Source organism: Entelurus aequoreus, linkage group LG20 (assembly GCF_033978785.1).
Source record: "Entelurus aequoreus isolate RoL-2023_Sb linkage group LG20, RoL_Eaeq_v1.1, whole genome shotgun sequence".
Taxonomy (NCBI): domain Eukaryota; kingdom Metazoa; phylum Chordata; class Actinopteri; order Syngnathiformes; family Syngnathidae; genus Entelurus; species Entelurus aequoreus.
In genome coordinates this window covers 41,976,652-42,003,785 of record NC_084750.1, presented here as the reverse complement: position 1 = coordinate 42,003,785, position 27,134 = coordinate 41,976,652, and the positions used below count along the sequence as shown (strand labels likewise).

Below are 27,134 nucleotides of genomic sequence, written 5' to 3'. Positions count from 1 at the left end.
TAGAGAGTGAACTCCACATACTAATACTTCTGTAGAGAGTGAACTCCACATACTAATACTTTTGTATAGAGTGAACTCCACATACTAATACTTTTGACCAAAACTGTATTTATTAAGCAGTGGCACAAACATTCATGTCATTTCCAAAACAGAAAGTGCAAGATTGTCAGAGACATTTTAAAACAAGCTATTAGTGCACTTTTGTGCATGATGTCACTAAGATGACATATCAAAACAACACTAAATTAAAGTGCACTTTTTGTACAGAACACCACTACAATAGTTTAAAACAAATAAAGTGCACTTTTGTGCATGATGTCACACAAGATATTTCAATAAGTGTCAAATAAAAATGAGCTGCATAATAGGAAATCAAATAGTGTATGTCCTTCACTATGTGGTAGGTTCCTGCGGACGTTATCTCCTTCTGTTGTTGACTATTTGTTTCATATGGTGTTGATGTGGAAATGGTTGCTTGGGCATTTTGTTGGTGTGGCACCAAACGGAGATGTTGACATGCGGAGTTTCAAGCACTCTTCATTCTCTAGCGGGTGACTTTTCAAATGATGCTACATATTAGCAGTGGTGCTACTTTTTGTAGCAACGCTTTTGCCCCACACTTGACATATTACGGTTGTCTGTTCAACATCTTCCCGCTTGAAGCCAAACCACCGCCAGACGATGGACCCCCTGCTGTTTTTCTTGGGATTGAATTCTTCCTTCATTTGTTACCAGATTTGCACCTTCTTTCTCTCGTATTACCACTCTGCTAGCATCACAGCTAACGTTACCCATGCCGCTACCTCTCTATGACGTTGCACGCGCGACAGTATGTGACGTATGTAAGAAGGTGCGCTTGTTCAAGTCTCTGTGAGAAGGAGAGACAAGAAAGCTAAAAGCAACTGCGTGAGAACGTATACTTGAATGTCACCATATAGTCATTTTTTATATCGCACAGAGACAACACCGCGATATATCGAGTATATTCCATATATCGCCCAGCCCTAAAAGGCGTATCCAATAATCATGCTAATATGAAAAATGTAACTTAATAGAATGTGGGCATGTAAAAGGCATCCGGTGCTATGGAGCCACTGCATGGAAGAAATCCTCTTTTTTTACCATTGGCCTGTGGAGAACTGGGACACACAAAGACTCTTACCAGGAGGACTTGAGTTGGATGGTAACGAGAGTAGCTGCATCTTCCAACATGTTATCGCTTGCCCGTACGTGCATGTCGAGTACGTACCTTTGGGGACTTTGGGGGGGGGATATATGTGATGTATTAACTTTGGAACTGCACTTTGGGCTGTGGGACTGAGTGTGTTGTGCAGGTGTTTGGTTTGTATTGTATATGGACGGGAGGGGGGAGATGTTTGTGATGCGGGATTCATTTGTGGCATATTAAATATAAGCCTGATCGTGTTGTGGCTAATAGTTATATATGTCTTGTGGTTATTTATTGTTTTAGTCGTTTCCCAGCTGAATATCAAGTCCCACCCGTGACTCCTTCATTTGTGCAGTGGCAGCGACACCCGGAGAACTTGGGTGCGTTTGTTACAAAGGGCATTATTGGCTTTATTTTAACGAAAAATCTTAGGGTACATTAAACATATGTTTATTATTGTAATTTAGTCTTTAAATAAAATAGTGAACATACTAGACAACTTGTCTTTTAGTAGTAAGTAAGCAAACAAAGAGTCCTAATTAGTCTGCTGACGTATGCAGTAACATATTGTGTCATTTATACACCTATTATTTTGTCTACATTATGAAGGACAAGCTGTAGAAAATGAATTATTAATTTACTTGTTCATTTACTGTTAATATCTGCTTATTTTCTGTTTTAACATGTTCTATCTACACTTCTGTTCAAATGTAATAATCACTTATTCTAATATTGTTTGGATACTTTACATTAGTTTTAGATGATACCACAAATTTAGGTATCGATCCGATACCAAGTAGTTACAGGATCATACATTGGTCATATTCAAAGTCCTCATGTTTCCAGGGACATATTTCCTGAGTTTATAAACATAATATAAATTTTTTTTTAAACAAAAACATTTTTTGTGTTGCTAAAAAATATCGATGTAATCATAGTAGTATCGACTAGATACGCTCCTGTACTTGGTATCATTACAGTGGATGTCAGGTGTAGATCCACCCATGGCATTTATTTACATTGTGACGCCGGTGAGCTATTGTATCCTCCTACGGTGTGTAGTGAAGCATGTTTAGCTATTCCTTGTCCTCCAGTGATAATGATACTATTTTATTTAAGGACAAAATTGCAATAATGAACATATGTTTAATGTACCCTAAGATTTTTTTGTTAAAATAAATCCAATGTGTGGTCCCCTTTATTGAGAAGAGTACCAAAATAGTTTTGGTACCGGTACCGGGACAACACTAATACACACACACACACACACACCTAGCACCCACTGGCATAAATGTAGATGGCCTCCTATGGTACTGAGCACGTGTTTAGGACTTTTGGAACCTTGTCTGAATCTCTGTTTGTAAAATCCAGTATCGCTGAATCTGTTTCATGTAATAGACGCCACCCAGCTTGCCGGTTTCATGTGTGGCATAGATTGAAGGCGGCAACGATCGGGGGTCTAACAGCGTGCATGGCTGGGAATGCCAGCGCCCCCTGTTGACAGGAAACACATGGCAGTGCAACCTAACACCTGGCCACCTCGCCCGAAGCGGCAGAACAAGCCAACACGGTGCCAACTAGCAAGTCAAATTTATGAATAATGAAAAATGCTGCTGTCTTGAGAGCAAACAGTGAGGACACCAGTCTTGAATCCAAGCCATGGTCGCGTTAACACATATTCTGACACACAAAGTTAAGATGGAGCCTTCAGGACGCCATGCCTGGTACACTATATTGCCAAAAGTATTTGGCCACCTGCCTTGACTCACATATGAACTTCCCATTCCTAACCCATAGGGTTATAGGACCTTTTGCAGCTTTTACAGCTTCAACTCTTCTGGAAAGGCTGTCCACAAGGTCGCGGAGTGTGTTTATAGGAATTTTCCACCGTTCTTCCAAAAGCGCATTGGTGAGGTCACACACTGATGTTGGTGGAGAAGGCCTGGCTCTCAGTCTCCATTCTAATTCATCCCAAAGGTCAGGACTCTGAGCAGGCCAGTCAATAAATGTAGCGTTCTCCTGGCAACCTCCAAACCCAGACTGGTCCATCAGATTGCCGTGATTCATCAGTCCAGAGAAGGCGTCTCCACTGCTCTAGAGTCCAGTGGTGACGTGCTTTACACCACCACCACTGATTTCATACACCTGTGATTAGGACACCTGATTCTGATCATTTGGATGGGTTGCCAAATACTTTTGGCAATATAGTGCAGTGTTTCCCATAAACTGCCAAGATACCTGTGGTGGTGGGGGCGTGGCTATGGGCGTGGTCACATGACATCATCGAGTGATTTGCATAATTTACTACAATGATATGATTTTCTCTAAAAAGGCTCAAAAAATGTATACTTACTAATTAATAATAGTTTTGTTTTAAACGTCCATCCATCCATCCATTTTACAATATAATTACAACACTTTATGTACATATTTATATACAGATTTGAACAATAAGTTATTTACTGAAATATTTGTATTAATTGTGGTTCTTACAAAAATATATCTTATAAAATATAAAAGCTAAAATGTCTCATAAAGCTCTGCCCCTTTAATTAGTGCATACTAAATAATTTAACTTAAGCCTACTACTACAACCATATTATTTACCAGCAACATAAAGTGAAACAGAGGCAGAGGTGTCGTGCCACAGTCAGTAACAAATAAACAGAAAACAGTAGTGGTGGTAGATAGACACAGAGCTTCATCAAACATCTGATCCACTGAACAAAGAGCTCCAAAAATCTTGAACTTTAGACTGCCATCAGTTTTACTCCCTACACTTAACCATGTGTTTCCTACTGCCTGCAGACTTTGCACCCTTTGTTATATACACATGTTGTGTTTCTAATATAAATACATTTAATAAAGTCAAATACAAATAAGGCAACAAGAGAAGTATCCTACACTTCTCTTTTGTAAAGTAAATCTGAACAGCCGATATGGGCATCTACATCAACTACATGATTTGCCTGAGAAGCTGGACAGGACAAAAAAAAAACAATTTTTTTATTTTATTTTTATTTGTGGCGGACGTAATTCTTTCGTGGCGGGCCGCCACAAATAAATGAATGTGTGGGAAACACTGTAGTGTATTTTCACAAAACATCTTCCAAAATACTGTAAAACTTAAAGAAATGCTCTACCTTGACAGAGTGGGTGGAGTTGGGGAGGTGTATGCCATATATTCCACTCGCTGTTTGTCCAGACTGAAGAATCTCTGAACAGTCCCTGAAAGTCAGCGGCTCCTCCTTGGGCACTTTGGAGATTTCTGTAGGGGGAAAAAGAAAAAAAGTTGTTTCTAAATACAGTTTGCGGTTCACTTGTTGTGATCTCAGTGCATTGTGGATTTTAAAGTACCATTGAGTACACTGACAGTCAGTTCAGTTTATTTGGATCATGCATACAATAGAATGTGATGCATCACATATTTCCAGTTGTTTCATTACAACACGTCCGAAAAGGAGTAGGAAGAAACATAGCTTATTTAATCCTACCCCTCTTCATACCATAGCAATTTTATTCCATTTGCTTGTTCTCTGTAACAGAACACTGAATAAATAAATAATATACCATAGTAAGTAGGGATGTCCGATAATATCGGCCGATAAAAGCTTTAAAATGTAATATCGGAAATTATTGGTATCTGTTTCAAAATGATCGGTATCGATTTCAAAAAGTAAAATTCATGAAGTTTGCTTCTTTTATGAATTTATTATGGGTCTACTGAAAATGTGAGCAAATGTGCTGGGTCAAAAGTATACATACAGCAATGTTAATATTTGCTTACATGTCCCTTGGCAAGTTTACCTGCAATAAGGCGCTTTTGGTAGCCATCCACAAGCTTCTGCTTGAATTGTTGACCACTCCTCTTGACAACATTGGTGCAGTTCAGCTAAATGTGTTGGTTTTCTGACATGGACTTGTTTCTTCAGCATTGTCCACACGTTTAAGTCAGGACTTTGGGAAGGCCATTCTAAAACCTTCATTCTAGCCTGATTTAGCCATTCCTTTACCACTTTTGAGGTGTGTTTGGGGTCATTGTCCTGTTGGAACACCCAACTGCGCCCAAGACCCAACCTCCGGGCTGATGATTTTAGCTTGTCCTGAGGAATTTGGAGGTAATCCTCCTTTTTCATTGTCCCATTTACTCTCTGTAAAGCACCAGTTCCATTGGCAGCAAAACAGGCCCAGAGCATAATACCACCACCACCACCATGCTTGACGGTAGGAATGGTGTTCCTGCGATTAAAGGCCTCACCTTTTCTCCTCCAAACATATTGCTGGGTATTGTGGCAAAACAGCTACATTTTTGTTTCATCCGACATCACATGGACAGAGTATGTATACTTTTGATTCCAGCACATTTGCTCACATTTTCAGTAGAGCCATAATAAATTCATAAAAGAAACAAACTTCATGAATGTTTTTTGTGAGCAACAAGTATGTGCTCCAATCACTACATCACACAAAAAAATAAGAGTTGTAGAAATGATTGGAAACTCAAAACAGCCATGACATGATGTTCTTTACCAGTGTATGTAAACTTTTGTCCACGACTGTATATTCAAAGATCAAAGATACTTAACGTTTGAACCGGAAAACTTTATTTTCTGCAAATATTAGCTCATTTGGAATTTGATGCCTGCAACATGTTTCAAAAAAGCTGGCACAAGTGGCAAAAAAGACTGAGAAAGTTGAATGGAATGCTCGTCAAACACTTATTTGGAACATCCCACAGGTGAACAGGCTAATTAGGAACAGGTGGGTGCCATGATTGGGTATAAAAGCAGCTTCCATGAAATGCTCAGTCATTCACAAATAAAGATAGAAAACTATTAAGCGCAACATGTACACTACCGTTCAAAAGTTTGGGGTCACATTGAAATGTCCTTATTTTTTAAACAAAAGCACTGTACTTTTCAATGAAGATAACTTTAAACTAGTCTTAACTTTAAAGAAATACACTCTATACATTGCTAATGTGGTAAATGACTATTCTAGCTGCAAATGTCTGGTTTTTGGTGCAATATCTACATAGGTGTATAGAGGCCCATTTCCAGCAACTATCACTCCAGTGTTCTAATGGTACAATGTGTTTGCTCATTGGCTCAGAAGGCTAATTGATGATTAGAAAAGCCTTGTGCAATCATGTTCACACATCTGAAAACACTTTAGCTCGTTACAGAAGCTACAAAACTGACCTTCCTTTGAGCAGATTGAGTTTCTGGAGCATCACATTTGTGGGGTCAATTAAACACTCCAAATGGCCAAAAAAAGAGAACTTTCATCTGAAACTCGACAGTCTATTCTTGTTCTTAGAAATGAAGGCTATTCCACAAAATTGTTTGGGTGACCCCAAACTTTTGAACAGTAGTGTAAGTGTAAAAAAAAAACGATGTGTACATTTTCAGAATGTGCTTGTTTTATTTTTAATCCATTTAATTAATTTAATCTAATTTAATTATTTAATTAAATTGAAATTACATTGAATTAAAATAAATAATTACATTTTTAATTTTTAAACAAAGAAGACAATCTAAAGTTGTCTTTATTTTAATTGTATTTTATTTTTAAGTTATTGTGGATTTTTACCAGTCCGTCAGTTTTTACCAGTCTGTCCCACTTGGCAGTAGATTTTTCTCCACGTGGCCCCCCATCTAAAATGAGTTCAACACACCTGCTTTAGACTGAAGTCACATTTGATACGATCAGATTCCAATCGGATTCGGACTACATCCTGATGTGGTCTGAATCTGACGCACAAAGATCACATCTGGCAAAAAAACCCTAGTTTGCCATGTAGTGTAAACGGATTATTGATCCTATTCGTCCGCTTACCATTGCAGTGGTTGACCAAGGCGAGGAGGTGTCCCACGCTGTCAGTGAGCAGGGCCTGTTGTCTCTGCAGCCGGGTGCTGTTGAGAGCCGCACTGCCCAGCTCGCCCTGGAGCTGAGCCACCAGACCACTCTGCCTTTGCATCAGCTCCTGCAACTCTTGCTTGTCTCTCTGCAAGCCCTGCAGCTCCATCCCATAGCGAGCCTCCAGCGTCACCAGCCTCTCTTCTAGACCGCTGAAACAACATCACACATCATGTCCGTCATCTTGGTCCGGTCAGGATGAGTGAATACATCGAAATGGGCGATCGATATTATTTACTCGGTAACACAGAACAAATACAGATGTGAGCAATCAAGTTCATAATTGTTTTTCTTTTCTTATGTCAGTTACATTCCAGTCAAGTAGTAATTTGCAACCGCGGATGTTGTGGTCCGACAATATTTCACAGCTGACATAGGGCTGGACAAATAATCCCATTTTAATTTTGATTAGCGCTTTTCACGATTATGAAAATACAATTATCGAAAATAACAACGATGCACATTCTGGACCTTGTGATGGTGAAACAAATGAGGCTGTCGTTGTGGCTTGTGCAGCCCTTTGAGACACTTTAGGGCTATATAAATAAACATTGATTGATTGATGAGGAGCCAATGAGTGAAAAAAAGAGCTAGAGTATTTTCCGGACTATAGGGCGCACTGAAATTTGTATTTTTTCTCTCAAAACTCGACAGTGCGGTTTATAGCACCTAATGTACGGAATACTTTTGGTTTTGCTTACCGACCTCGAAGCAATTTTATTTGGTACATGGTGTAATGATAAGTGTGACCAGTAGATGGCAGTCAAACATAAGAGATACATGTAGACTGCAAGATGACGCCAGTAAACAACAACAACATGTTATATGTTCCATTGAAAATATAGAACATTACAGATTAAAAACAACAACCGTATTTTTCGGACCATAAAGCGCACTTAAAATCATTTCATTTTCTCAAAACCCGACAATGCGCCGTATAACCCGGTGTGCCTAATGTAAGGCATACATTTGGTTGTGCTTACCGAACTCGAAGCTATTTTATTTGGTACATGGTGTAATGATAAGTGTGACCAGTAGATGGCAGTCAAACATAAGAGATACATGTAGACTGCAAGATGACGCCAGTAAACAACAACAACATGTTATATGTTCCATTGAAAATATAGAACATTACAGATTAAAAAACAACAACCGTATTTTTCGGACTATAAAGCGCACTTAAAATCCTTTCATTTTTTCAAAACTCGACAATGCGCCGTATAACCCGGTGTGCCTAATGTAAGGCATACATTTGGTTGTGCTTACCGAACTCGAAGCTATTTTATTTGTTACATGGTGTAATGATAAGTGTGACCAGTAGATGGCAGTCACACATAAGAGATACGGGCAGACTGCAATATGATGGCAATATGACTCAAGTAAACAACACCATGTTATATGTTCCATTGAAAATATAGAAAATTACACATGCCGCTCAAAAATCTATCAAAATGTTTTAGTAGGACTTTGGTAAGCTATGAAGCCACACCACTTGATGGATTGTACTGTGCTTCAACATAGGAGTATTATTATGGTGTGTGTATAAGGTAAGACATATTATCTGGCATTTTGTTTCGCAATATTATGCAAAAGTAACTTTTCTTACCTTCTGGTACCTGCTGATCTTTATTTGGGATCTGCATTAGTCCTGAAAAATTGTGCGCCTCCGCCTTTGTAGTCCGTGTCAACGCCGTAGTCGATAAGCTTCTTCTTTTTCTCTATCTTCGTGTTATGTGACATTCATCCTCCACTGTTGCCATTTCTGATATAAAGTAGTGTAAAGTTCTTACTTATATCTGTCAGTAAACTCGCCATGAAAGCACTAAAACATACCGGTGTAGTGAGTTTACATTATTCACCCAAGGAACTTTTAGAGAATTCCGGTCGGAGGAGATGCTGCTCCGTTATTGATTGAAGTAAAGTCTGAATGTCATTAAAACAGTTAGCGCCATCTTTTGACACTTCTTCCACTCCCGTCCTTGCACGCTACACCGCTACAACAAAGATGACGGGGAGAAGACGCTGTCCAAGGTGAGCCACGTAAATAAGACCGCCCAAAAAACGCCGCATCCTGAAGCGACTGTAAGAAAGCGACTTGAAGATGATGTGTAAAACATCATCTATGCAACATTTTGACCAAAGAACCACCATTACATGTTATGTAGACCACATATTTAGAAAAATAATAAAAATAATATGACTCCCTTAATGCGCCTTATAATCTGTGCAGAAAATACGGTAATTACACCATTTTTCATTCATTTATTGTAACACCAACTTTAAATATAGTACAAAACACTTGGATATAAATTAGTAACAAATAAACCACAACAAGTAAAATGATAATCATAATAGCAGTAACAATAAATCTAAATATCTTATAAAAATCTTTTTATACCAAATATGTGTTCTTTGTGTTTTATGTCGCACGTTTGCACCAAGAAAAATTCCTAGTTTGTGAACCTGTTCTCAAACAATGGCAATAAAACTATTCTGATTCTAAATAACAGCAATATAAAAAAGTTTTTCCATTTTAAGTCAGTTGTTTACCTTTCACACTATTTTACCACCATATGGTGTGTGCTTTTTATGTCAAATACAATTTGATAAAATGTTGGTTAAATAAATGCAAAAATCCTCACATTTATTAAACATTTTTGGACCAGTATTTTAGGTCAAAGCATAATAATTGAGTAAATGTATCAATAAGTCATTTAAGTTGTAGAGATGTCCGATAGCGGCTTTTTTGCCGATATCCGATATTCCGATATTGTCCAACTCCTAATTACCGATTCCGATATCAAGCGATACCGATATATACAGTGGTGGAATTAACACATTATTATGCCTAATGTTGTTGTGATGCCCCGCTGGATGCATTAAACAATGTAACAAGGTTTTCCAAAATAAATCAACTCAAGTTCTGGAAAAAAATGCCAACATGGCACTGCCATATTTATTATTGAAGTCACAAAGTGCATTATTTTTTTTAACATGCCTCAAAACAGCAGCTTGGAATTTCGGACATGCTCTCCCCGAGAGCACATGAGGAGGTTGAGGTGGGGGGAGGGGGGACTAGGGGGGTGTATATTGTAGCGTCCCGGAAGAGTTAGTGCTGCAAGGGGTTCTGGGTATTTGTTCTGTTGTGTTTATGTTGTGTTACGGTGCGGATGTTCTCCCGAAATGTGTTTGTCATTCTTGTTTGGTGTGGGTTCACAGTGTGGCGCATATGTGTAACAGTGTTAAAGTTGTTTATACACAACCCTCAGTGTGACCTGTATGGCTGTTGACCAAGTAAGCGTTGCATTCACTTGTGTGTGTGAAAAGCCGTAGATATTATGTGACTGGGCCGGCACGCAAAGGCAGTGCCTTTAAGGTTTATTGGCGCTCTGTACTTCTCCCTACGTCCGTATACACAGCGGCCTTTTAAAAAGTCATACATTTTACTTTTTGAAACTGATACCGATCATTTCCGATGTCACATTTTAAAGCATTTATCGGCCGATGATATCGACAGTCCGATATTATCGGACATCTCTATTAAGTTGTGTAAGGTGCTTTTCTGAAACCTTTATTTTGTTAGCGCAGTCGGTGTGAAGGGGACGAGTTTTGCTAAAATGAAAGGATTTTAAGTGCGCCTTACAGTCTGGAAATGATGGTAATTAATCGTGATTACAATATCAATCAAAATGTTTTTGATTGTTATTTTTGCCATAATGGTCCAGCCCTACTGTGACATCTGGACCCGCACGCACCCTATATGGTGTGTACACTCACGGGTGTGTGTTTATTTATGAATGTGTGTTGTAATAAAGAACCAGCAGTGCCAGATGTGCAACAGGTGGCAACGTTGGAGGCGCTGGACCCTCGCTGTGGCGTTTGGTGATAAACAGTCAGCCAAAAAAGGGCAGCAGCCGCCCACTTCTTTTCACGCTGACTGTTGACCTGCCGTTCACCCCCCTGACCAGAGTCCCACCTCATGTGCTTGTGTTCCTAGTAAGGAGAGCAGGAAACCCCTCCTAGCCAGCGCTGCCTTCTTGTGCTCCACACACACACACACACACACACACACACACACACACATGCTCACACAATGCATATTATACTGCGGGTGCAATGTTTTTGTCAGATTGGATTGAGTTTAGGCAGATAGTCCTAGTTGTTGTAAAAGGAAATCCAGTTTGCACGTACACTAACAGGCTGATAGAAGAATTCTATTGTAATTCTGCTTTTTTTAAAAATCATTTATTCATTATTTCCTTTCCTATGTTTCATTATTCTTTTCATTTGTCATTCATAATATAACAACATTACTGCTAATACGATTGTAACCATGTTTGCACGGTTGCTGGCGGTGTGGCACCAAGATGCAGAGACGGTAGGCGGCGTGCAAGTAAAAAAAGGCCTTTTTTAATTTGGGACAAAAGTATTGTGGCTTCAGCACAAAGCCACAATAGACAATGAAGCAGCCACAGAAAGATGGAACAAGGTGGAACTAAATCGAAATCAGGAACAATGAAGAAACAAGTGCGCTGGCAGGACAATGAGCAGAGAGTAAAGGTACTGCACAGCACGGAATGCAGCCAAAATAAAAGCACAGAGGACAAGAGGTCAGAGAAAGAAAGGAAAACTAATATAGTCATCAACAACCTGTCATGTGTACTGTCACACTATACTACAACAAAACAATTGTCTATTATAAAAAGATGAATTATGATTTTTATCATTTTAGGACCTGTTTCTAAAGATTGTATCACATTCTTCAGCTATATGAGAGGCACATGTCTAGTGTTTTACTTAGACCAGGGGTCCCCAAACTTTTTTAGGGTTAAAATGGGCTATATATATATATATATATATATATATATATATATATATATATATATATATATATATATATATATATATATATATATATATATATATTGACTGCGCCACGCCATCCCACCAATGCACAAAGCAAGGTCCATATAGACACGGATGACGGAGTCTGGTGTGGATGAACTTGACTGGCCTGCACAGAGTCCTGACCTGAACCCTTTAGGATGAATTACCATGAATTGATTAACGTGGACCCCGACTTAAACAAGTTGAAAAACGTATTCAGGTGTTACCATTGAGTGGTCGATTGTACGGAATATGTACTGTACTGTGCAATCTACGAATACAAGTTTCAATCAATCAAAATGGAGACTGAGAGCCAGGCCTTCTCGAAGAATGGAAGAATGGTCGAGCATTTTTATAAACACACTCCGCAACCTTGTGGACAGCCTTCCCAGAAGAGTTGAAGCTGTAATAGCTGCAAAAGGTGGACCCACATCATACTGAACCCTAGGTGGCCAAATACTTTTGGCAATATAGTGTATAAGAAAGGTGTTAAACATAATAATAATAATAATAATACCTGGGATTTATATAGCGCTTTTCTAAGTACCCAAAGTCACTTTACATGTTAAAAACATGTAACAAACATGATTGTATTATCATTAAACACCTGTAACTTGTTAACAAAAAGGTCTTCTTTCATAATTAAAAGAATATAAATGATATATATATATATATATATATATATACAGCTATATATATAATTTGTTTTCTTTCTGTCTTGCCTCTGGTGAGGGCGATAGGTAGATCGGCCTCAGTCTATGATCACACCCAAGACAATGGGCACATACACACACACCCCCCTCCCTCCCACACCCCACGCCTTCACCACCGCTTGTTTCCCCTCGGGGTGATGGACGGCTGGCAGCGCTTCATAGCAGCAGTCGACCTCCAGGGCCCCAACTCCCCGCCCCTCTTTTGCGAGTGGTCGTGATTAAATGTAACGTGTTTATGTGTGCATTGCATGGAGGTTGTTTCCCACTCCAGACTAGGCCCCCTTAGGAGCCCAGTCTAGATTGTATTTTTTTACTCATTTTCCCCAGCGTTTTACCTTTTTCTTATCTTTTACGGGGCGCCTTTGGCGACCCATCAGCGTTCCTGTTCTGTAACCTTGTACACTGTTTGTTTGTCTAATCTCGAACAGGTTTGTGCTGAAAAAACACAGTTTCGTTGTACTTGTGCAATGACAATAAAGTCCTATCCTATCCTATATATGAATGAGGTAGATCTCCTCCACTTGGTCAATTGAAAAGTAGAAAAAGTGTGGGCACTCCTGACTTAAAAGATGGAATTTGACAGTCCAATCTGAATTTGGACATGCGACCCTGCAGTGTGAACGCAGCCTAAAAGTAGTGTGAGTGTGTGAACAACCTCCACCCCTGAATGACTTCCTTCCACTGCCAAAAAAAAAAAAAAAATGCTCAAACTGGATCTGTGCTTGCAGTTGCGTCATTATGTGCTCACCTGTTTTTGTCACCGAGGCGTGAGATCTCCTGAGTCTGCAGGAGAATGTGCTTCTCCAGGCGGTTGGTAAAAAGCGAGTACTCCAGCAGCTGAATCTCCAGGCGACTTGTCTGGTTTAATACCTAGAGGAAGATGATGTATAGTACACAAGAACATGTGGAAAATTGGGAAATGCATCCATGTTTGGAAATGATTCCTTCAGTTTCACATGGGAACTTGGGAAGGAATTCACTAACTACTTACTAAATGACTTACTAAAACTACTGTAGGTCGTGAGTTCAAACCCCGGCCGAGTCATACCAAAGACTATAAAAATGGGAGCCATTACCTCCCTGCTTGGCACTCAGCATCAAGGGTTGGAATTGGGGGTTAAATCACCAAAAAATGATTCCCGGGCGCGGCCACCCGCTGCTGCTCACTGCTCCCCTCACCTCCCCGGGGGTGATCAAGGGTGATGGGTCAAATGCAAACTTTAACTTTACTGTACTTTGAGGTTACAGTTGAAACCCCCCCCAAAAAGAAGCAAAGCAATGCAGATATCTGCGTGTCCGCAAAGGAATAAATGGCACCTGAGTCTCAACGTCGGTCAGTTTGCGTGTTTGCTCCGCCGACTGACTGAGGAGGTTGCTGCCCATCTCCAGCATGGCGGCGGTGTGAGTGTGCACCGCCGCTCTTTTCATTTCCTCCACGCCGGAGCGAACGTTCTCCTGGATGAAGTTCTCCAGCTGAAGAAAAAAACAAATATATATATATATATTAGAGATGTCCGATAATATCGGACTGCCGATATTATTGGCCGATAAATGCTTTAAAATGTAATATCAGAAATTATCGGTATCGGTTTCAAAAAGTAAAATGTATGACTTTTTAAAAGGCCGCTGTGTACACGGACGTAGGGAGAAGTACAGAGCCCAATCACATGCCGGCCCAATCACATAATATCTACGGCTTTTCACACACACCTGTGAATGCAAGGCATACTTGGTAAACAGCCATACAGGTCACACTGAGGGTGGCCGTATAAACAACTTTAACACTGTTACAAATACGCGCCACACTGTGAAGCCACACCAAACAAGAATGACAAAGACATTTCGGGAGAACATCCGCACCGTAACACAACATAAACACAACAGAACAAATACCCAGAACCCCTTGCAGCACTAACTCTTCCGGGACGCTACAATATACACCTCAACCGCGCCCACCTCAACCTCCTCATGCTCTCTCAGGGAGAGCATGTCCCAAATTTCAAGCTGCTGTTTAGAGGCATGTTAAAAAAAAATAATGCACTTTGTGACTTCAATAATAAATATGGCAGTGCCATGTTGGCATTTTTTTCCATAACTTGAGTTGATTTATTTTGGAAAACCTTGTTACATTGTTTAATGCATCCAGCGGGGCATCACAACAACATTAGGCATAATAATGTGTTAATTCCACCACTGTATATATCGGTATCGGTTGATATCGGAATCGATAATTAAGAGTTAGACAATATCGGAATATCGGCAAAAGAGCCATTATCGGACATCCCTAATATATATATATATATATATATATATATATATATATATATATATATATATATATATATATATATATATATATATATATATATATATACACTACCGTTCAAAAGTTTTGGGTCACCCAAACAATTTATTTTGTGGAATAGCCTTCATTTCTAAGAACAAGAATAGACTGTCGAGTTTCAGACAGTTTGTGGGGCGGTATAGCTCGGTTGGTAGAGCGGCCGTGCCAGCAACTTGAGGGTTGCAGGTTCGATCCCCGCTTCCGCCATCCTAGTCACTGCCGTTGTGTCCTTGGGCAAGACACTTTACCCACCTGCTCCCAGTGCCACCCACACTGGTTTGAATGTAACTTAGATATTGGGTTTCACTATGTAAAGCGCTTTGAGTCACTTGAGAAAAAGCGCTATATAAATGTAATTCACTTCACTTCACTTCACTTCAGATGGAAGTTCTCTTTTTCTGGCCATTTTGAGCGTTTAATTGACCCCACAGATGTGATGCTCCAGAAACTCAATCTGCTCAAAGGAAGGTCAGTTTTGTAGCTTCTGTAACGAGCTAAACTGTTTTCAGATGTGTGAACATGATTGCACAAGGGTTTTCTAATCATCAATTAGCCTTCTGAGCCAATGAGCAAACACATTGTACCATTAGAACACTGGAGTGATAGTTGCTGGAAATGGGCCTCTATACACCTATGTAGATATTGCACCAAAAACCAGACATTTGCAGCTAGAATAGTCATTTACCACATTAGCAATGTATAGAGTGTATTTCTTTAAAGTTAAGACTAGTTTAAAGTTGTCTTCATTGAAAAGTACAGTGCTTTTCCTTCAAAAATAAGGACATTTCAATGTGACCCCAAACTTTTGAACGGTAGTATATATATATATATATACATATATATATATATATATATATATATATATATATATATATATATATATATATATATATATATATATATATATATATATATATATATATATATATATATATATATATATATATATATGTATTAGTAGTGTTGTCCCAATACCAATATGTTGGTATTGGTACCAAAATGTATTCGATACATTTCAGTACTTTTCGATACTAAAAGGGGACCTCAAAAAAATGTCATTATTGGCTTTATGTTAACAAAAAAATCTTAAGGTACATTAAACATATGTTTATTATTGCAAGTTTGTCCTTAAATAAAATAGTGAACATACTAGACAACTTGTCTTTTAGTAGTAAGTAAACAAACAAATACTCCTAATTAGTCTGCTGACGTATGCAGTAACATATTGTGTCATTCCCCATTCTATTATTTTGTCAACATTATTAAGGACAAACTGTAGAAAATGAATAATTAATCCACTTGTTCATTTACTGTTAATATTTGCTTACTTTCCATTTCAACATGTTCTATCTACACTTCTGTTAAAATGTAATAATCACTTATTCTTCTCTTGTTTGATACTTTACATTAGTTTTGGATGATACCACAAATGTAAGTATCGATCTGATACCAAGTAGTTACAGGATCATACATTGGTCATAATTTAAGTCCTCGTGTGTCCAGGTAAGTATTTACTGACTTCATAAACATAATATACTTTTTTTTTTTAAACGAAAGAAGATTTTGTGATGCTAAAAAAATATCGATGTTATCATAGTAGTATCGACTAGATACACTATTGTACTTGGTATCATTACAGTGGATGTCAGGTGTAGATCCACCCATGGCGTTTGTTTACATTGTGACGCCGGTGAGCTATTGTATCCTCCTACGGTGTGTAGTGAAGCATGTTTAGCTATTCCTCGTCCTGCAGTGATAATGATACTTGTAAGAAACTTACTTTATTTGTCACCACGGAGGCCAGGATTAGTGATTTAGAAGTAGCTAAAACACTACCGACTTTAGCTGCTAGCTAGCTCGCCATGTCTTAAAGCACCTCTTCCTCTTTCAGTGTTATAACTTCACCTTTATCTTTACTTTTTAGGCCAAAATGTGTCCGTTCTCCCTTTTCTGTCTGCACACTGTGTCTGCTTGTAAGTACTCTGTGTGTGTGTGCTGCCGAACATGCTCCTCTGCTCGTAAAACCAGCAATGACGACGACGATGGTGGACCGGTACTTTTTAGAGGCGGTATAGTTCCGAATATGATTGATTAGTATCGTGGTACTATGCTAGTACCGTACAACTGTAATATATACCAAACATTTTAGTATGACCGTTCATGAAAGCGCAGAGACGTATCGTAAAATAACAATAATACGCCTCCAAGGTTTTCAAACAGCTCATGAAAGGACTCCAAATGAAAAAAAATAGGTTTGTTGAATGCATCCAATGGAAAATACTCAATATTTGATGAAGTATAAAAGGATGAACCAAATAGGCGAATGAAGATGAATTGGCAATTCACTTTTTGCTGTGTGGTAATTCTTCTCTGTTGGTCCCTTCATGCTCCCTTTTGCTCTTTAAATCACGACTTTTTTGCATTCTGCGACGCTCAGACATCTTGAAGTGGTGACCGGACGGATTAAAGCCGGCATCCTTGCGTCATAATCCGTCCAGTCGTGGTCTTCGGAGCACGAGTCCACTTGTCTCCACTGTGAGTTGCACTAATTGCTGCTCTGCAGCACACTGCGCCCGTTTAAATCACATTTCAAATGAAGCCTAATTCTTTCCTAATGTTTCTAAATGGCGTAAATGAAGACACAGGAGATGCATTTGTATCCTAATTGTCTCGCCATTAGACCCATTTGTTCCCACTTATAATTACACGGGAAGAGGCACACCACGGTGATTATGATGCTAGCCGTTTGGCACAGGATTGATTTATTCTGCCTCACTTTAAAGAGGAACTGCACTTTTTTTGGAAGACATTTTCTGCAATTCTTATGTGAGACAAGAGCACACGACGTTCTCTTTTCTGTGTGTTCTAAATAGTGAAAACTGCTAGTAAGAGGTGGCTAACAATGCAGGTAATGGGGATTCATCTATTTCGCCTATAAAGTGTTATATACAGTAGTGGTCAAAAGTTTACATACACTTGTAAAGAACATCATGTCATGGCTGTTTTATTTTTTTGTGATGTAGTGATTGGAGCACATACTTGTTGGTCACAAAAAACATTCATGAAGTTTGCTTCTTTTATGAATTTATTATGGGTCTACTGAAAATGTGAGCAAATGTGCTGGGTCAAAAGTATACATACAGCAATGTTAATATTTGCTTACATGTCCCTTGGCAAGTTTACCTGCAATAAGGCGCTTTTGGTAGCCATCCACAAGCTTCTGCTTGAATTTTTGACCACTCCTCTTGACAAAATTGGTGCAGTTCAGCTAAATTTTTTGTTTTTTCTGACATGGACTTGTTTCTTCAGCATTGTCCACACGTTTAAGTCAGGACGTTGGGAAGGCCATTCTAGAAACCTTAATTCTAGCCTGATTTAGCCATTCCTTTACCACTTTTGAGGTGTGTTTGGGGTCATTGTCCTGTTGGAACACCCAACTGCGCCCAAGACCCAACCTCTGGGCTGATGATTTTAGCTTGTCCTGAAGAATTTGGAGGTAATCCTCTGTTTTCATTGTCACATTTACTTTCTGTAAACAATTACTCATTTTGTTGTCAAGTTGTTTCACCCAAAAGTATTTTCTTTCAGACCGTCTTATCAATTATAAGATTTTTCTTCATCCTGCTCCTTCTCAGGCATTGATGTGTAACTGTATAACTGAATAATTGTGGTATAATTGTCTATCAAAGATGCACATCAATGAAGGAGATAAATAAGACGTTTGCTGTGGTCGCCGCTAATAACGCCAGGTCTCAGTGTGAGACAAGAGCACGTCTTTCTCTTTTCTGTGTGTTCTAAATAGTGACAAACTGTTAGTAAGAGGTGGCTAACAATGCAGGTAATTTCGCCTATAAAGTGTTATATACATGACTTAAGTATGTCGTGTGATTACAGGCACATTCATGATAACTCAAGCATTACCGTAACTTCTCTTGATTGTTCTTCTTTTTCAGTCACATTGTTGTCCTATCGCATTGTGTTGTAAAGAGCAAGGTGCTGTGTTGGTCAGCGTTGAATAATAATGTAGCTATAGCTTCGTTAATATGCAGGTCACACCCATTAAAAAAAAATTGTCTTGTATAGAAAGTTTAGAAAGCACCGAAAGGTGAAAGTTAATGTTAGTGTCTCAAATTCAAATTCTGAAACGGTCATAAGTTTTTTGATTTTTACTCGGGATGCACGATAAGATAACTTTAATTTTCTGTTTCAGAACAGAAATTGATCTTCAACAGGCTCGAAAACAAACTGACAGGACATAACAAATAGGGGTGGCAAAAAAATTCAATTGTCTGATTAATCCTGATTCGTATTTTTAACGATTCTTAATCGATTCAAAATAATCAAAAATATTTTAAAAAATGTACTGAGTAGCTGTCCAGCTACTCAGTCAAATCATATTGTTGATGTAGATAATCATATCTGCTGTACAGATTTACTTTAGAAAAGAGAAAGTGCAATTGAACTGTATAATATCAGGGTTTGAATAATGAAGTGCATTTTTTTCCAATACGAAATCATGAAGGGTAAAAAAAAATAAAGCCTGTGCCTCAGATGAACCACGACATGAAACAGTTACTCATTTTGTTGTCAAGTTCTTTCACTCAACAGTCTTTTCTCAAACGCTTCGTCATCAGTCCTGTGGCTTTACGTTTGCTGTGGTCGCCGCTAATAACGCCAGGTCTCAGTGTGAGACAAGAGCACGTCTTTCTCTTTTCTGTGTGTTCTAAATAGTGACAAACTGCTAGTAAGAGGTGGCTAACAATGCAGGTAATGGGGATTCATATATTTCGCCTACAAAGTGTTATATACATGACTTAAGTACGTAGTGTGATTAAAAGCACATTCATGATAACTCAAGAATTTAAGTAACTTCTCTTGATTGTTCTTCTTTATCAGTCACATTGTTGTCCTATCGCATTGTGTTGTAAGGAGCAAGGTCTGTATGTCAGTAAAATAGTTGGTCAGCGTGGAATAATAATGTAGCTATAGCTTTGTTAATATGCAGGCCACGTCCATTTAAATGGTGCGTTGTAGGCAATTTTCTGATGTACTTTAGAGGGATTTATATGCCGAACAGATGTCTCCCATCAACTGTACTTTTAGCCGCCTCTTGTTAGCAGTTTTTCACTGTTTAAGACGCACCAAAAAGCGAAAGTTTATGTTCTTGTCTCACATAAAGATGGTGAAAGATGGGAAAAATTCAGAAACAGTCATAAGTTTTTTTTATTTTTACTCGGGCTGCCCGATAAGATAACTTTAATTGTCTGAAACAGAAATTGATCTTCAACAAACTGACAGGTCATAACAATTAGGGGTGGCAACAAAAATCGATTTTTTTATTAATCCCGATTCATATTTTTAACGATTCTTAACCGATTAAAAAAAATCCCCCCAAAAATGTTGTCTTGTTTTCCAATCTGTCCTGTCCAGCTACTCAGTCAAATCATATTGTTGATGTAGATAATCATATCTGCTGTACAGATTTACTTTAGAAAAGAGAAAGTGCAATTGAACTGTATAATATCAGGGTTCGAATAATGAAGTGCATTTTTTCCAATACGAAATCATAAAAGGTAAAAAAAATAAAGCCTGTGCCTCAGATGAACCAAACAATTACTCATTTCGTCGTCAAGTTCTTTCACCCAACAGCCTTTTCTTTCAAACTGTTTCATCAAACGCTTCGTCGTCAGTCCTGTGGCTTTACGTTTGCTGTGGTCGCCGCTAATAACGCCAGGTCTCAGCTTAGCAGCACCGGCAGATTTGCACTGCTTCCAGAAATACTCCTGTTGGTGAATTTTTAGGTGACGCATCAGTTTTTTGTGTGTTAAAGTTGGCCTGTTACCCTCCCTGTATATTTTATGCAGATGATGTTCTGCAAACTAGGAGTGAAATGTCTTCTACTGACATGCTAATGAAAGCCCACGCTGGTGACTGCCGCGCCAAGATGATAAGCCTTTATTATCATCGTCTCATTTCATCAGTTGGATTCTCATTATCGGATGCAACGTCATGATTGCCATTATCTGTCGTTAATTATCGGCCGCCGGTAATATCGTGCATCCCTACTTTTAACATCACATTTGCATATCACTCAGTATTAGATCAGGATATCAGTTCAGTGAGGTTAGCCCGGGCCTCTCTGATCCCCACGCGATAGGTCTCCCTTTGCAGAAGCTTCACAGGCTATTAAAAGCAAAAACGATAACAAGCCCACATCCCTTCTGCCAAGACCACCTCCTACCCTCAGGGCAGCCGAGAGAGTGAGTAAACGAGGGCCCGGCAGGAGGTCACGTTGGGGGCTCGGACACAAAAAGAAAACAAACATGAGTTCCCTCTTAGAAGACGGAATTTGGGAAATGAATACAGTCCCCTTGCACTCGTTCACTTTGTGGCTCATATACGCGGTTAGGTTTGTGTGTTGAGAGGTTCCTTCAAATAGGCCTGGTTCAGATGGTCCACGGTCAGGATCATGGATCCTCCCAGGGGAGCTGTGAGTGATATCCCACAGATTTGTTGCAGAAACACAGGCACACAAATGCCTCAAAGCATGCATCCTTATGGTAGTGCATTGGCTTAGTTCCGACAGTTGCAACGTGATGCATCACATATTTATTTACACTTTCATATTGAACATCATGTCTGAAAAGGAGTTGGAAGAAGTCGAGCTTATTCATCCTAACCCTTTTCCATTCCAAAGCAATTGCTACCACGTGTTTACTTCCTGTTCTCAATCCGTAACACCAACAAATAAATAAAGTTCACGTAATAAATAGTTATCAATTAGTTGTGATTCATATAATTTGCGGAATTTGCTGGCCCCGGAATGTTCCAGACGCAAGAAAATGTGTGTTGAAAATGTTTTTCCCCCATGTAAATGTAAAAAAACGACAGTTCGGAGTAGTGTTATCCCGATACCAATATTTTGGTACCGGTACCAAAATGTATTTCGATACTTTTCTAAATAAAGGGGACCACAAAAAATTGCATTATTGGCTTTACTTTAACAAAAAATCTTAGGGTACATTAAACATATGTTTATTATTGCAAGTTTGTCCTTAAATAGAATAGTGAACATACAAGACAACTTGTCTTTTAGTAGTAAGTAAACAAACAAAGACTCCTAATTAGTCTGCTGACGTATGCAGTAACATATTGTGTCATTTATACACCTAATATTTTGTACACATTATGAGGGACAAACTGTAAAAAATTGATTATTAATCTACTTGTTCATTTACTGTTAATATCTGCTTATTTTCTGTTTTAACATGTTCTATCTAAATTTCTGTTAAAATGTAATAATCACTTATTTTTCTGTTGTTTGGATGCTTTACATAAGTTTTGGATGATACCACAAATTTGGGTATCAATCCGATACCAAGTAGTTACAGGATCATACATTGGTCATATTCAAAGTCCTCATGTGTCCAGGGACATGAGTTTATAAACATAACATACATTTAAAAAAAACGAAAGAAGATGTTGTGATGCCAAAAAATATCGATGTAATCATAGTAGTATCGACTAGATACGCTCATGTACTTGGTATCATTACAGTGGATGTCAGGTGTAGATCCACCCATGGCGTTTGTTTACATTGTGACGCCGGTGAGCTACGGTGTGTAGTAAAGCATGTTTAGATGAAAATTTGCGCGCTTCCGCCTTTGTAGTCCAAGACGACGCCGTAGTCGATAAGCTACTTCCTTTTCTCTATATTCTTGTTATGGGACATTCATCCTCCGCTGTTGCAATTTTTAATATAAAGTAGTGTAAAGTTCTTACTTGTATGTTTCAGTAAACTCGCCATGAAAGCGCTAAAACATACCGGTGTAGTGAGTTTACATTATTCACCCAAGGAACTTTAGTTATTAGAGCTTTGGTAGGACGGTTTTCCACGGGACAAAAGTATCCAATATTGCTACAAATATTACAGTATATTATCTAGGGCTGCAACTAACGATTAATTTGATAATCGATTAATCTGTCGATTATTACATCGATTAATAATCGGATAAAAGAGACAAACTACATTTCTATCCTTTCCAGTATTTTATTTTAAAAAAAACAGCATACTGGCACCATACGTATTTTGATTATTATTTCTCAGCTGTTTGTAAATGTTGCAGTTTATAAATAAAGATTTATTTAAATAAATAAAAATAATAAAAAAATTATTATTATTATTATTTTATTTTTTTTAAAAGCCTCTGCGCATGCGCATAACATAGATCCAACGAATCGATGATTAAATTAATCGGCAACTATTTTTGTAATCGATTTTAATCGATTTAATCGATTAGTTGTTGCAGCCCTAATATTATCCTACTTTCCAAACATGTTTTTGTCTAAATAAAAATACTTAACTTTACAGCAAACTACACATCAAATTCATAAAAATGACAGTACATTTTACGTTGTTCTTTACAGCATATTACTGTAAATTGAAAAATAATACTACTCTTTTTTTGCGTTAAAATTCTGTTGGCTGTAAAATCTACGGTTGTTGTTTTTAACGGTGTATTACTGTAAATGGAAAGACGGTACATTTGTTTTTACGGTAGAAACTGAGCTAAGTTGCCAGAATAAGAAAATAACTTGTACTGTTTTTCCATGAACAATATAATGTTGTAAAAACCACTGTCAATTTAACACAAAAATTCTGGCAACTAAGCTGCCAGCTTTTTACGTAAACCCCACCCCAAAAAGAAAAAAAAAAAAAAAAAACAGTGGTACTGTTTTTTCGTAAAATGTTGTAAAAACAAAAACAAAAAAAACCTCTATTTTACAGTAAAATTTTGTAAATGTAAAATTTTTACTGTAAAATCGACAGTCTCCTAAAACACTTTATATAATTAATAATTAAATCCAGAGGCAAATTCTGACATTATTGGCTGTTCCAAGCCATAACTGCCATGTGGCCCTCAATGAAACCCAGTTTAACATCCCTGTCTTATTAGGTGTAGAAATGTTATTTATTCTTGCCTGTCAACGTCTACTCCGTCTGTTTGTTTGTGTTTGTCTGTTTTTCCTGCTGTTACTGAATGGCCTTATTTTAGTGTTACTTAAATTCATGGATAGTCTGTTATTTATTAGTTTCTTCTCTTGTTATTTTTGTTAGCTTCTGTGTGTTCTCTCCCGAACAAAATGTGGTCGTTTAGGCCCCTTCTACACTAAGCCGGCTAAGGTTATCCAGGGTAAATCCCACCTAACCGTATCCTTGTCCACACACACACAATGGTCGTTTCAGACCCCCGGACCCTCTCCGTCCGCCGGCATGCACGGACAATGCACACGTCATAGTCACCTCCAGTGTTGCTTTGTGTGCAAGTTCTTAAATGTAACTTATCTGAACAATATCCAGTTTTTGTGGTATTTCAATGAACTGGAATCCAGTGTGCTGTGGGGTCCTATTGTAGTGAATCACACCTGAGACATCATCAATTATTTAAATCATGAATGGACATGTGGAAGTAAACAATGTGATAAAGAAAACATTTAACATCAATCAAACTGGGGATCTAGATATCTGGTCAGGACACTCCTCACTCTTTTGCCTTCACCTTCATTGTCCATTCCTTTTTGGTGACTTTATATAGTCTGGACCTAGACGTCGAGTCCGCAACATACATGGCGGACAATAACTGATACAGTCCGCTTTGCCAGTCCAAATGCATTCGCCGTTGTCTTCCATAGACGGCCAGGTAATACAAAGCACATGCTACCTTTTTTAATCACATCCACGGGAGCTCACATTCTCGTTGTCTCCCCTTCGACAAATGGACGTCGTTTTTCGCTAAGTAGAATCACAGCTGACCTGGACATTGGAAAGTTCTCTTGCCGTCTGAGAAGTGTTGTATCCCAAATAGCTGCAATGGCTTTCTCTTAAGGTATTCATGTGTGATTTCCACAAGCGTCTGTACATGTAGAGGAAGGAGAAACACGGGCACGCCTGGATTTTTCCAGTGGTTATCTCCGAGTTACGAAACCACTTTCTTATGAAGCTGGCTGTGGCGCCTTCTTTCTGGCATCACTTCCTCTCCGAACTCAGTTTGTAAACGATCAATGAGTCCATACAAAGCTAAGAGCCGGAGATTCAAGAAATACACGGCGCACTTACCCGTGTAAAAAAATTGTCCAAGGAGGGTGTCAGAAAGTGTTTTAGTCTTATCTTATTCTGACGCAGTTTTGAGATGTTAGATTTCCTGTGCTCTTAATTTGGCGATTTAGTCCGAGATGTAATTTCCTGTTTGTAGCGTTTCTGTAATACGGGCTCTTGGGTGATTGTGTAAACAGCATTGTGTGCGTTTTGAATTGATTGATTGAGACTTTTATTAGTCGGTTGCACAGTGAAGTACATATTCCGTACAATTGACCACTAAATGGTAACACCCGAATAAGTTTTTCCACTTGTTTAACCTCCACGTTAATCAATTCATGGTAAAATGACTAAAATTCCTGACTAAAAATGTAAGTATACGTCGAATATAGCATGGTTATTAATGCTAAAATGCCTGTGTTAGATGTAGCCTTAACCGAGTGTTTGTTTGCAACAATGTTTCTGCACGACGATATAATTCGCCAGCTCAAATTTCGCCTGTTAAGGGCGACACATTTCTTGTTACTCAGTAGTTACCCTATCCCACCACTAGAGGGCGACACAGACAACGTTTAAAACCCTGTCTAAATCAGGCCTGGGCAATTATTTTGACTCAGGGGCCAAATTTTTTGAAAAAAATGTGTCTGGGGGCCGGTATATCTACAAAACCTCACAATAATGTCTGATTGAATGCTAAAAACGTTATGACAGACCACCTTAAAAAACGGAATGGAATTTTAATTTTTTTTTACTGAATAAGACATCCAGAATGTACATGAAAATAAAGAATGTGGGATTTACAATATTAACTACGAGCGATAAAACACTGAATATTGACAACAAATGAACGTCACACCCCCTCTCCATTGACATATTTTACAATCAAGCAAAACACAACAAAAATGCAACAAACTCAGCAAAACAAACAAAACAAACACCTACAATCTGATCTATCTGAGACATCACTAAGCTTTAGAACTTTGTTGTGAAAATCTTCACACTGCTTGGTGCCTCGTCTGAGCTGCTGTGACTTAGATTACCATAGTAACTAATTAGATGACCATAGTAACTAATTAGAGTACCATAGTAACTAGTATATAGACTTAGACTTAGACAAACTTTAATGATCCACAAGGGAAATTGTTCAACACAGTAGCTCAGTTACAATGATGGAAAGGACAATGCAGGTATAAATAGACCAATATAGCTATAAAAAAATCTAACATGCAAAAGCTCAGATTCCAACCATTGAAATACTTTGTATAGTTCAAGACTTACGGTCATTAGAAAACATCACTGCACATCATAATGGCAGCTACACTTTCCATCTTAAAGATCTAAAAAAAAATTATTTGGGAATGTCCGGCGGGCCAGATTGAAAAGCTTAACGGGCCGCATGTGGCCCCCGGGCCTTAATTTGCCCAGGCCTAGCCTAAATCAACAGTGCTTATTCTTCATTCATCTCTAATGGACTGCTTTAATAGTCCATGTACATTTGTTTGTATATTAGTTTTATAACACATTGTAGAGTATATTATATTATATATAACATTATACATATCTTGTATTATTATTGCATATTATATTGCCTAAATGTATCCTTATCATTCTTTCCCGGAGTCCTTGTCCTAAGTAGATATCAGATCAGCATTCCGCATCCAGAGTAACCTACTCTATCACAGAGGGGGACCTTAAACGCTGGTTTAGTGTGGCTGAAACGCGGCTTAGGCTAAATAGTTATTCGTTTAAGGGGTTATCCAGCTTAGTGTAGACATACTCTTAGTCTGCAAATACTGCTAAAAGGCCTACTGAAAGCCACTACTAGCGACCACACAGTCTGATAGTTTATATATCAATGATGAAATCTTAACATTGCAACACATGCCAATACGGCCGGGTTAACTTATAAAGTGCAATTTTAAATTTCCCGGGAAATATCCGGCTGAAAACGTCTCGGTATGATGACGTATGCGCGTGACGTCACGGATTGTAGCGGACATTTTGGAA

The 27,134-nt window shown here is 38.5% G+C and overlaps 1 protein-coding gene across 1 annotated transcript in view; it reads right to left on the bottom strand.

The window, feature by feature from the left end:
* angpt2b (angiopoietin 2b) overlaps positions 1-27,134 on the bottom strand; it is a 76,674-nt gene that overhangs the window by 32,897 nt on the left and 16,643 nt on the right. Inside the window, exons 2-5 of the mRNA XM_062030125.1 lie at positions 14,005-14,160; positions 13,436-13,557; positions 7,007-7,239; positions 4,312-4,436 (exon numbers count right to left, since the gene is read on the bottom strand). Coding sequence (XP_061886109.1) covers positions 4,312-4,436; positions 7,007-7,239; positions 13,436-13,557; positions 14,005-14,160 — 636 coding nt within the window. The remainder of the gene's footprint in view (positions 1-4,311; positions 4,437-7,006; positions 7,240-13,435; positions 13,558-14,004; positions 14,161-27,134) is intronic.